Below are 13234 nucleotides of genomic sequence, written 5' to 3'. Positions count from 1 at the left end.
AAGTTTAATTAACTATTCCAGAAAATGTGTTCTCTTGTAAAGCAGGGAAATTTCTATTTAACAGAGTATTTGACCCTGAGTATTCTGTTTTAGAACTCTTTTCTATGCATTTGGTGGCCATTCAGATTTTTTAAATTGCAGTTCAAAAATGCTATTAGGATATCTATAAGGCTTAACTGAAATCCAGGGAAACCAGAGGTTTCAGGATTGTATGTAAATTGAAGAAAACAATCTGTCATTTTCTGGCAGAAAGATGACTCTTGTAATACAGTAATATTTCAATGGTGTTACTCCATTCTACCTGTTATTTTTGGACTGGCTGGTCAATAAGTCATGGACTGGGTCAGTTCTGAGGGAAGAGTCTCCATCCTTATAGACCAGACTTCACTTCTTGCCAGTTGGGACCAATGTGTTCATCTATGGCTATCATCCTTCTGGACATTATAAGTGACCACAGAGGCTTAATCTCTTCTCTCTGCCTCCTAACAGCAGAACCCAGTAATGTAACTAACGTTCACTCTTTTGGCTACTCACTTTAGAGTATCTTAAGTGTACCGCAGAGAAAAGTTGGGCCAGCAGGCTTTTGTAATGTGAAAATTGGTATCTCTCCCAATCAGTCTCAGTTTCTCCCTCTGTCTCTCTTTCTCTCCCTCACTGTAGGACCTATCTTCTGTGTTTTTCTCTGTGCAGCTGCTTCATTAGTCTATCTCTGATTATATGCTGATTCTGTTCTTCTGTACACATGGCCATTCCCTAATGAAGACTTAGTTCCTAAGTTCACAAAACACATCAGCTGAATAATATACATTAACCAGAACCATTAAGTACAAGTTCAAATTCCCATGAGAGAAGAATCTGATTAGTTTAGTGTGGGACAAATACCCATACTAGGTCTTGTCACCTATGGCTGGGGGCCAAGCCATTGTAGTAACACATATGAGTAGGTCAAGAATATAGTTCTCAGAAAAAGAGTCGTGAACTGGGAAAGCAGTTTACAATTAGGACCCTGTTGCTTGCTTCTTTTTGCATCTTTGGATGTGATGAAAGGTAAGGATCTAATTTTATTTATTTTATAATGATAACCATTTACCCCAGCAGCATTTATTGAGTTATTATTCCTTTCCTCACTGATTTGTAATGCTATCTTTGTCCCTTCAGTCTTTTGTTTAGTAAGGACTTGTGAATTGGTCTGAAAATGTCTTTGTTTTTCTCCTCACTTTATTTTTTCTTTAATTTTATGTCAGGTTTATTGAGATATGAAATATACAATAAAATTCACCCTTTTTAGGTGCAGTGTTTTATGAATTTTGATTAAGGCCTATGGTCATATGATCCCTGCCACAATCAAGATGCAGAACATTACCAACCATTTGAAGCTTTTAAATGGGAGGGATTACATGACTTTTTTTCTATTTTTTAAAATAGAGATATAATTGATATAGTTCTCACTTGTAATCAGAGTATTTAGATCATTTATACTTAATGGAATTATTGATACATTTAGATTTAAATCTACTGTCTTACAAGTTCTTTTCTGTTTGTCTCATCTGTTCTTTGTTCCTTTTATCTTCTTTTTCCACCTGGCTTTGGATTAATTGAATTTTTTTATGATTCCATTTTATCTCCACTATTTGCTTGTTGGTTATATATTCCCTATTTTTAGTGTTTGCTCTAGAGTTTACAATATACATCTTTAGTTTCTGAATACTTTCAGATAGCAATATACTGCTACACATATAGTATAAGAATCTTTCAACAGTATAGTTCCAATGTCTCTCCTATTTATTGTGCTGTTATTGTATATTTTATTTTTCATATGTCATAAATCCCACAATACATTGTTACTATTTTTGCTTTAGACAGTAGTTATGTTAGGGTGATTAAATATAAGAAAAATGTCTTTTATGTTTATGTTCATTTTTTCCCCATTTTTGGACTTTTTGATTGTTTTTTTTTTTGGCCTTGTGGTAGCACGGCTTACAAGATCTTAGTTCCCCAACTAGAGATTGAACCTGGGTCACAGCAGTGAATGAACCAAGTCCTAACCACTGGGCTGCCAGGGAATTCCCTTAGACTTCTTCATTTCTTTATGTTTCTATCTATTTTCATATTTCTTCTGCCTGACAAATATTTTTCAGCACTTCCTGAGTACAGGTCTATTGACAATTAATTCATTTAGCTTTTTTTCTTTATTTCATCTTCATTTTGAAAGATATTGTTTGCTGGATTTAGAATTCTGAGTTGACAGTTTTTTGGATTCTTTTGGTTTTCCTTTTTTCCTTTAAAGATGTCACTCCATTGTTCCTGGACTGCATAGTTTCTGATAAGAAGTCTGCTCTAATTTTAATTCCTTTTTCTGTAATGTCTTTTTTTTCCTCTGACAACCTTCAAATTTTTTTCTATTTTTAGCTTCCAGCAGTTTGATTGTGATGTATCTAGTTGCGTGTGTGTGTGTGTGTGTGTGTCTGTCTGTCTTTCTCTTTTCATCTCAGTAGTTCTCCTGATTGACGTTTTCTGAGCTTCTCAGATCTACTTCATTTTATCCCTCTTCTCTTTCTGGTAAGAAAACTTACATTTGTGAGTCTTTTTGATATTGTCCCAAAGCTACTGAATGCCCTGTTCTGCTTTTAACCACTCTTTTTTCTTTTTGAGTTTCACGTTAGATAATTCTATAAAACTATCTTCAAGTTAATAACTATATTAACTGACTCTCTCCTTAGTTGTGTTGAGTCTACACAACCCATGAAAGAAATTCTTTAGATTTAACATAGTTTTTATTTCCATTTAACTCTTTCTTATAGTTCATCTCTCTGCTGAAGATCGCCTCTTGAGGCATGTTGTCCACCTTTTTCACTAGCTCTTTTACATTTTAATCACAGTTATTTTAAAAATACATATCTAATATTTCCAACATTTGTGTCATCTTTGAGCCTGTTTCTGTTAGTTTCTTTGTCTTTTGAGAATGTTTTAAGTTTTTTTCCTTGCTTGTTTAATTAAGTATCTCATAATATTTGATTGAATGCCAGATATTATTGGTCTAACAGTAGGGATTGAGGTAAATGGTATTAATTCCTGGATATAGTCATGCCTCTTCTTGTACCTCACCATTAGTGCAGAGGTTTGAGTAAGTCTAATCATCAATTGAACTACGTTTGGGTTTTGTTGTTACTATGGTAAAGTTCAGGGGACCAGAGGCTTCAACTTAATCTAGCTATGGGTCTATGCTGAGAATGAGGGGTAGCTTTCTGGAGTGTTCTTCTCAGTGTCAGAGTTTTACCTTCAGCTTTCAACTGTTCCTGAATGCCCATGACACAGAGGGGGTCTCTCTCTATTTTTGCTGTTCCCCTAGAGGTAGCTATTGTTTGGTACTCCATGTTAGGTTGTTTTGGGGGCAGAGTGTGAGTTCTCTGTTATTCAGATTCTTAGTCTTAGGAAGGTCCTGTGCATCTGGGGCCTAGGAGTAGGACATTTTCAGCCTTTCTGCCCCTCTTTCCTATGACAGCTAAGTTCTGCATTCTACCTTGGTTGGTCTTGAACAGGAGTTTCACACCCCTCTCCTAGAGTAAGAGATTTCTACTTAGTAAAGGTTGGTAAAGGTATAATGTTTTTAGCCCAAGACATTTTTCTACCTCCCCTCCAGGGGTTGAGTTTTTCTTTTGCTCTTGCCCCAGCTGCAATTTGTATTTTGTCCTTACTTCTTCTAGGATTCCCATGAGTGTTATTGGCTCGATATATGTCAATTTCCCAGCTGGAGTTTCCTGTATCATGTACATAGTATAAACTTGCACCTTGAACCTGCATGAACTATAAACCCATGATTACAGATTCTCAGGGGACTTTTTCCAAGCTGGAGGTGAGACGGGAATCAGAACACTTCCTTCTTGTCCCCTTAAGAATAGAGTTGGATTTTTTCCTATTATTTCACTAAGCCTTTTGTGGGTTTAAGCTTAATCCAAGGGTCTCAGTTTCAGCTTCCTGCCACATATGGGCTCAAGGAGCCCTTAGGTTATTAGTACTGACACTCTCCCCAAGGCTAGCTTTAATTTCAGCTCACATACCTAGTGTTCTGGAATTCAGCTTTGTCTGTGTTTCTGGCACCTGTGTTTTTCTGTATGTATGTATGTATATTTAAAATGTAAGTCACCTGTGTATTTTTAAAATGTCATATTTTATCCACCAGTACTAGGTAGCAGAAGGATTTCTAGGTTATTTAACAGTTATGCTGCTGGAACCATAGTTGATTATTAATCAGTGCTTTTTGTGCTTGCTTATAATTTCTAAAGGTTGGTCTGTTTTAATATTGTACAGTGGTTGAGAGTAGTGCAGACTCTGGTATCAGGATATTTGGAGTCAGATTTTCCTCTGTCACCTTCTATCTTGAGATGTTGGTAACCCTCTTCACCTCTCACTGCCTCAGGTCCCCCATCTGTAAATGGGAATAATAGTAACTCCTACCTCATAGGAACATTGTGAAAAAGTGCTTAGCACATGATACATGCTCAGTAAATGTTAGTTTTTAAAAATAATTATCATCTTCAAATACCTCATTTTAGTGTCTATATCTCAAATTCTGACTTTGCTTACTCTTTTTTTTTGCTTTGGGTCTTCGTTGCTGCGTGCGGGCCCTCTCTAGTTGCGTTGAGCGGGGGCCACTCTTCGCGGTGCGCGGGCTTCTCATTGTGGTGGCCTTCCCGTTGCAGAGCATGGGATCTAGGCACGCAGGCTTCAGTAGTTGTGGCACGCAGACTCAATAGTTGTGACTCGCGAGCTCCAGAGCACAGGCTTAGCAGTTGTGGCACACGGGCTTAGTTGCTCTGCGGCATTTGGGATCTTCCCAGACCAGGGTTCGAACCTGTGTCCCCTGCATTGGCAGGAGTATTCTTAACCACTGTGCCACCAGGGAAGCCCCTTGCTTACTTTTTAACCACAATGAAAATACTTACTCTTCTGCTTTATTATCGTTTACTGATACAACACTGGCTACTGGCTACTTAACAGCAAAGCTTTGTTTTCCCCAAAATTACTACCTCTGTCAGAAGTGTAGATTGATAATGCTTTTTCCTTCAGACTGCCCAAGGATCTCAAATGTAGATGAGCATTACTTTCATACCTACAGTCAGGTACACATGGAATACAAATAATTTGGCATGGCGTTATTTCTCTGATGGACACAACTCAATTTTCCAATTGTATTTGTAATACTCACAGAAAGTTGTATTAAGTAGAAGTTGGATTTCTTTTAGAATAAACAGGATCTCTAATTATTGCATTACTGAGAACATTGATTGATTTAGGTTTTACCAAGAATATTAATAGGCATTAAAAATCTTAATTGACAGAAATAGTTACTTTTTGCAGGGGAATGAACAAATACCATATTTTTCCAATAGTAAGGATATATAAGGAAGAAAAAATGTCCTTTTAAACAGGGCCTTGAAAGGTACTACAAGCATCTAGTATAATTACTAGACAACTTTTAAGCAATTGTGTGCAAAATAACTTTCTCATTTCCAGAACACTTTTCCTCTGTTTGCTGTGATAGCAAAAGTAAATTTTAACTAGTGTCTGGACTTTTTGCACTTTCAATAGGATTTCAGCACAGTTTGAGCAGAGAAAGAAAACAACCAGTCAGCTAGCATTGGATTGTTTTGTTTTTTGGAAAGGAAAGAAAATAAAAGAACAAAGTTATCTGGGAGTAGTTGATTAAAGAGCTTATTTTTAGGCAAAGGGAAAGGGGATTTTTATCCCTAGAAGCTGTTGAAACAGAAGGAGAATGGGAAAGCCAAAGTGACATGGAATGAAAACTCCCCTTTCTGTGCTAATATTTTTTAAAGATAATTTAATGCACTGTACTGAATATAAAAGGAACCTAAGACAGTCAGCATCATCACTGAAGAAGAGGAAAGCACATCATATTTTGATTCTCTGAAACCATGAATCATATGTTCTTAAACACAAAGTCTTTACCATAGTTACATAGAGAAAATTGCTAAATAGATCTCAAATATATACTAAACTAAACTTGGAAACTTAGTTTATGGTTCTACTCATAACCTAAGGAAATCCGTTATAGGCTAGTGGATCTCTTATTTTAAATTTTTATCAAATACGTAGGATTATTTTTTATATTATGTTAACAGATGACATGTATTAAAATTACTGTGAAAACAGTATGTTATGTTGGAAAAAGCACAGCTCTTTGTCCTACTTCTGACATTGAACTAGTTTTTTAACCTTAGATCTTTGGGCAAAGTACTCCCTGAGACTGAATTTCTTCACTTCAAAAATAAATGAGAATAAAACTCCTTTTCACTTTTTTCTCACAGGACTTTTGTGAAGATTAATCCTGATAATGTACATGAAACACTTTGTATTTGTACAGATTGATGGTGATATTTATTATGTAAATTATATAATTTTAAAGAAATCTCAACATCTATTTATTCCCCTCAGAATATTTCTTATTATATTCTAGGCCTTTAATGATTGACCCCCAGGGTCAAGCCAATAAATGGATCAAAAACTCTGAGAAAGAAAATCAGCTTAGTGTTATTAAGCTATCAGATTCAGACTATATGAGAACACTGGAAAACTGTATTCAGTTTGGAACTCCACTTCTATTAGAAAATGTTGGTGAAGAACTGGATCCATCTTTGGAGCCTTTACTTCTTAGACAAACTTTTAAACAAGGTAGAAATCAATTGATATTAGTTGGTAGAACTGAAAGGTGATTGGATTATCTCTGAGGCAAGAAAACCACTACATATCTTAATAATAATGTTAACGCAGAACTTCTGTGTCATTGTTATGCATGAAAGGAAATTTGGAACAAGTATCAGATATTCTAAAGTAAATACCTTCATTGCCTTAATCACTGTTACCTAGACTGTTGTTCAGTAGAGAACATGAAGTTGAAGCCAGCCTGAAATTCCTTTATCTTGTGACCAAGGACCACACAAAGTCCATTACTATGAATAGTAGTGGTTAATGTGGACCAGAGTTGACTTTAGGTAAACGTTGCCCACCTTATATCTTTCTGCTTATAAAAATTTTATCTCTGTCAAACTCTAGTACTTTTAAGAGCTTTAGTGATATATAAATAATTTTGGAATCATTATTGAAAAGTAATGGAGAAGTAAGATCAAAAGGAATCTTGATTTAGAAGGCTCCATGACAACCAGGGAAAATGTCTCATAGTACCCCAGAATTAATGAGTCCTGCTGTATAATTGCTTACTTGCCTCAGTGTTATATGTGACTTTTACAACACCTGTATTCTATTTGAAATTACTTTATGACTTTTTACTTGTAACCTAGGAAGGGCTTTAACATAGGGGGGATGGGCTATGTAACTTTGGCTTATTTATTCTGCATTTTTTTTCTGAAATACAGGTGGCATTGATTGCATCAGACTTGGTGAGGTCATTATTGAGTATTCCTTTGATTTCAAGTTTTATATCACCACAAAGCTGAGGAATCCACACTATATGCCAGAGCTGGCTACAAAGCTATCTTTGCTCAATTTCATGATAACTCCAGAAGGACTTGAAGATCAATTACTAGGTATTGTTGTTGCAAAGGAGAGGTATGTGTTTTTTTAGATACTTCCAGGGGGTCTAGAGAGGAATATTTGTAGGCCATTAATACTTTTGTTATGTGATTATTTTGAAACCTTGTCAAAATTTTATATTTTGTCATTATAAATTAAATAAGTATTTAATTCTTTAAAATAGCCATTCTATAACAAGTAAGTTAAAAACCAACCATGTTATATTGGGCTTTTAGTATGGGTAGCAGGATTCAGGTGATATGCCATGACTTCTGACTTGTATCTGACTGTTTGAGCCAAAAAATTTCATCCCTAAGAATGTATGCTACAGACAAAATCAGAAATGTGTTCAAAGACACATACAGGATATTAATGAAATAAGAAAATACTTAGGACAAGAATGAAAAATCAGGATACAAACCTATATATGGTAGGGGTAATATTTGTTTTTAAAAAGTTAATGCATGAATGGATATCCATATACACCAAAAAAACATTGAGAAAGAATACACCAGAATACTGACAGTGATAATCCTTAGGAGTGGTAAGATTATGGATAATTCTTATTATTTTCTTCATACTTTATGTATTTTTCCATTACCAGCATGTAATATTTTTTAAATGAGAAAAAATATTATGATACCTAGAAGGGCTACTAGTAAAGAATTGCTTCCTGAAGGAAATCTTTGATTCCACTTGAAGCTTAATATAACACTATCTAGTAGTCTATTACATGAAATCAAATTATAAGTGAAAATATGTACCATGAAGTACTTTTGTTATTTTCAATATTTATCCCACTTGCGCAGTATCCGAGACAGAACTATGTCATAACATATTCTATAACATGGTGAATTATGTTATTTTGAAGTTTCATACCTTCATGGCTAAGATATAAGTGCGAGTTTTGTCTTTTACTTGAAGAGCCAGTTGTAGGATGAGTCATCTTTTCTGTCTCCTGTTGTAGAAGAGATGATGAAAATGGGACTGAATGTGATTAAGCCAAGGAATAGATAAGAAGTCTCATATTCTGAGTTTCTTTTCCAGTTCTTATTCTCACACAACGAGCTAAGCCATATGGATAAAGTTAACATATTCTTAGACTTACTGTAGTATATGTTATTGCCACATTTTACATATATGTAATTAATGCTTTTTTTTGCTTGAATTTCTCAAATTATTATTTTCATGGGAGTATTTTTTTCCTTAGGTTGGGATAAAGAGATTAATCATCTTAATTTGTATTATATGTCTACAAAATTATTTAACTGTCTACAAAATTGTGATATCTAATATTTGGATAAAATACTACAAATTTAGACTAAATGTTTTTATCTTTTTAGACCAGAATTAGAAGAGGAACGAAATGCTCTTATTCTTCAGTCTGCAGCTAATAAGAAACAGCTAAAAGATATAGAGAAAAAAATTTTAGAAACATTATCATCTTCAGAAGGGAACATTTTAGAAGATGAAAGTACAATTAAAGTCTTAGACTCCGCTAAATTGATGTCCAATGAGATAACAAAGAAACAACAGGTGAAAAAAGAATCCTAGAAATTTTTAGATTCTTAAGAGTCCAGTGTGCTCCCGCTCCCTAAGGAAAGTGCTGTACTAGGCTTATGGGAAGAGGAAAAGAATTCATAAAATACCAAAAGATAGAAACTAATTTTAAACTCATAAGAGAATATCTTATACTGTTGAATCATTCAAAACCTGGCGTCATCTATGTGGCACCTATACACAGAAGAAATAAATTTGGAATGAAAAAAATTTTAAACATACTTTTTATTATTGCGTAGGTAGGGTAAGCTAGTAAGGTTCATTCAAATTTTAATTGACTCTTCACCTAAAACTTAAGTTTGAGAATATGGCTTGCCTCTGTTCCTGGTTGGAACTTAAGATGTGTGAAGGTAATTGCTGGTTAATTGGACAGTAAGTGGTTCTAGGAACTAATAAGGATGATCTTCTGACATTGCCTTGTCTTTTGTCTGGGAGAGAGGTATGAGAGTTGGGAGTGGCAGGTAGAGGAAGGAAGACACATACAATAGTGTACTTATTGCAAATTCATCTAACACAGCTAAATGGTATTTTTATATTGCCTCTTTTAAAAAATATAATCCTACAGTGTTATGGGTGGAAGAAGCCTTAGCTATTTGTCATCTTTAGCATTTCATAGTTGAGAAAAGTAGGGCCCAGAAAAAGTAGTTAAGGCCCAAGTTCACACAATGAAATGATAATACAGAATGACTTTAGTAGGCTACCTTTACTGATTTTCAGACCTTTCAATCCTCCTTGGCCCACCCAATGAATTAAACACATCTTAATATTGGCGTAATTAAAAAATAAAAAGAAACCTAAATAGGCATTTCACTAATTGCTCAGCATCCTTCTGTTTGCACCCTACCTCATGCACCCCAGTTTTGGGGTAGAGGATTTCCAAAAGGTCTAGGCACCTTTCCCCTTGGGATGGGTTTAGTTTTATGTGAATGTGATGGTAATGACTCTCTCTAGCCAGGTGTACTGTTTTGTTTTGTGTTTTTGTTTTTCATTTCAGGAGAGCCGAAAGGAGTAGTGTCCTAGAGTAATATGCTGTGGTAGCCTCCCATCTGGGGACCATGGCTGAGATATTCTATAATGTCTGCCTTACCAAGTAATGTTCGTCAGAGCAGAACCCATTCCTCATTTTCCTCTCACCACAGTGTTTTTTCAAAGGGAAGAAAAGACAGGAAGCATTTATCAGCTTATTTCCTATTAGACTCAAAGAGGAAAGTAGATATCAATATTTATTGGTTCAAATACTTCATCTTACAAAAAGAGAGAAATTTAATCATAATGTCTTTTTGACTGGGTCTCATTGATCATTACAACCATAATTTAGAATTCACTATATATATATATATATATTTTTTTAAACATCTTTATTGAAGTATAATTGCTTCACAATGGTGTGTTAGTTTATGCTTTATAACAAAGTGAATCAGCTACACATATACACACGTTCCCATATCTCCTCCATCATCGGATGAATGGATAAAGAAGATGTGGCACATATATACAATGGAATATTACTCAGCCATAAAAAGAAATGAAATGGAGGTATTTGTAATGAGGTGGATGGAGTTAGAGTCTGTCATACAAAGTGAAGTAAGTCAGAAAGAGAAAAACAAATACAGTATGCTAACACATATATATGGAATCTAAGGAAAAAAAAAATAGAATTCACTATATATTTTGATTCAAAACATGCTCTATATCTGGCCCTGACTTCTATCCACCCACCCACCCAGGTATAAGAAAAACCATCTTCAGAGCATAGTGTTCCCACATAGTCTAGAACCTGCTTTTCCCTTTTATCCCAACCCATAAGATTAAACAAACACAAGCAAAACTTTAAGAATTTGTTCTGGACTTCCCTGGTGGTGCAGTGGATAAGACTCCACACTCCCAATGCAGGGGGCCCGGGTTCGATCCCTGGTCAGGGAACTAGATCCCACATGCATGCTGCAACTAAGAGTTCACATGCCACAACTAAGACCCTGTGCAATTAAATAAATAAATACTTTTTAAAAAAAGAATTTGTTCTATAAGTTTCAAAGCCTTCGCTCCCCGCAAAAGTTGTCTTGATTGAAGTTTAGTCTTGTGGATTCTTGGAAAGTATAATATATATAAATAGCACAGCCCAGGAAATTTTTACAAATAATAAATTCTCCTCTTTTAACGTCGTATGCTCACAATGTTTATTTGTTAGAAAATGTCTTGTCCTTTGATTTTAGGCCATTAATTGTAATTAATCAAAAATCTGTATGTCTTGAGTTTAGCGTTTCATACTAAGCAGTCAAGTATATATAAATATAACAATATTTATAAATACACTGCAGATTAAGCCTTGGAACCTGAGTTAAATTATTATTTACTCTTTAAAAATAATAACAATATTTGCTAAATATTTTTGCTTACTGTTGCCATTAATGGTAAATGGCATTTAGCTGAAAAAATTAAGGGTTAAATAACAGGAGGTTTAAATGAGAATACCAAGATTATGCTTTCTTTTGTAAAAATGTCATTAATTTACATTGTTGATAACTTTGTTTTACTTATAGTCAAGATTGAGGTTCAAACCTTACTTTTAATTGTAGCTACACTGTAATTTGGGGGAAAGTTTGCTTGCAAGGAACAGAAACCTACTCAAATTAGCTTAAATAAAAAATATACAAGGGGATATTTTATTTTCCCAATTATAGGAAGTACATACAGGCCTCAGGAATTAATGGAAAGCATTAAGTTTCTATGCTCTTTGTCTCTCCCTTTCTCTAAGGTTGTGTCGTCCTCATATGTGCTTCTTTCTGCTCCATCCGGAGACCAATTTTTTCTGTAAAACTTTTGTACTGTTCCTTCGTACGTTTATCTTGCACATAGAAACCAACTCTGATACCATTACCTTTTAGCACTAAGGCCAAGTACCATCTGGTTTTGGTTTTTGATGCTCCTAAAGTTCTCATTCTCTGGAGGGAAAATTAATTAGCTTATTTTGGGTCTGGTTCTATCCCTCCCACCTGATTGAATCAGCTACAAACAGGATCATTCAATATAAACATGGCTATATAGGCACATTTATTCAACAGAGTCTATGGATAGCATTTCCAAAGATGGGAGAGAGGGTTGGAAAAATGCTCTACATGTTTTTCCTATAGAATATCAACCTATCAGATTGAGTTGTCATTTGAAGGGCTGTTATCTTGGAGAAATTTTTTCATTTGGGGTTAAATATCTATACCCCTATTAAGCCCAGAAAAGTTAAAAATTTGAGAATTTCACTGAAAAAAGGTATTCTTAATGTATCAAACCATCAGCCAACAAATATTTCTGAATTCCTACTTTGCCAGACTTTGTGCTGGGTTCTGGTACACATGTTGACACCTTAAACCATACACACATGCACACTTGCTGTCTCTCTCTCCATCTCCCTCTCTCTCTATCTCTGACCTATTAAAATAAAAGAGGGTGAGTGACAATAATAGATACATGTCAGATGAACGCAAAGAATTAGCAAAGATTGACAGTTTTGTATTCCTCCAATAAGAAAGAGATGATTGGTGGGTAGTTACACCTTCAATCTGTAAAGATATTTTTCTTTCTTTTACCTCCCTTCTTTCCACCCTGTCTTCATCCTTTTCCCTCTCTCCCTAGTTCTTTCCTTCCTTCCTTTCCCTTTCTTTCTTTTTTAGACTTTTTTTGTTTTTTGGCTGCATCGGGTCTTAGTAGCAGCATGCAGGAGCTTCGCTGAGGCATGTGGGAACTTTAGTTGCAATGCATGGGCTCTTCATTGCGGCGCATGGGCGTCTCTCTAGTTGTGTTGTGTGGGTTTTTTTTTTCTCTTCTCTAGTTGTGGCCCGTGGGCTCCAGAGCACGTGGGCTCTGTAGTTTGCGGCATGCAGGCTCTCTAGTTGAGGTGCACAGGCTCAGTAGTCGTGGTGCACGGGCTTAGTTGCCCTGCGGCATGTGGGACCTTAGTTCCCAGACCAGGGATCGAACCAGTGTCCCCTGCATTGGAAGGCAGATTCTTTACCACTGGACCACCAGGGTAGTCCCTCTCTTTCTTTTTTTATAGATTTTAGCATAGTAAAGCCCTTTGATGTAAACTATGCCTGTATAATTTTGTCATTAAGTTAGGGGATATTTTTAATAT

At 35.3% G+C, this 13234-nt stretch overlaps 1 protein-coding gene across 1 annotated transcript in view; it reads left to right on the top strand.

The window, feature by feature from the left end:
* Positions 1–13234, top strand: part of DNAH12 (dynein axonemal heavy chain 12) — a 238341-nt gene that overhangs the window by 183718 nt on the left and 41389 nt on the right. The window contains exons 56-58 of the mRNA XM_059939970.1: positions 6476–6690; positions 7392–7584; positions 8892–9084. Coding sequence (XP_059795953.1) covers positions 6476–6690; positions 7392–7584; positions 8892–9084 — 601 coding nt within the window. The remainder of the gene's footprint in view (positions 1–6475; positions 6691–7391; positions 7585–8891; positions 9085–13234) is intronic.

Source organism: Balaenoptera ricei, chromosome 11 (genome assembly GCF_028023285.1).
Source record: "Balaenoptera ricei isolate mBalRic1 chromosome 11, mBalRic1.hap2, whole genome shotgun sequence".
Lineage (NCBI taxonomy): Eukaryota > Metazoa > Chordata > Mammalia > Artiodactyla > Balaenopteridae > Balaenoptera > Balaenoptera ricei.
This window is presented reverse-complemented; position numbering and strand designations above follow the sequence as displayed.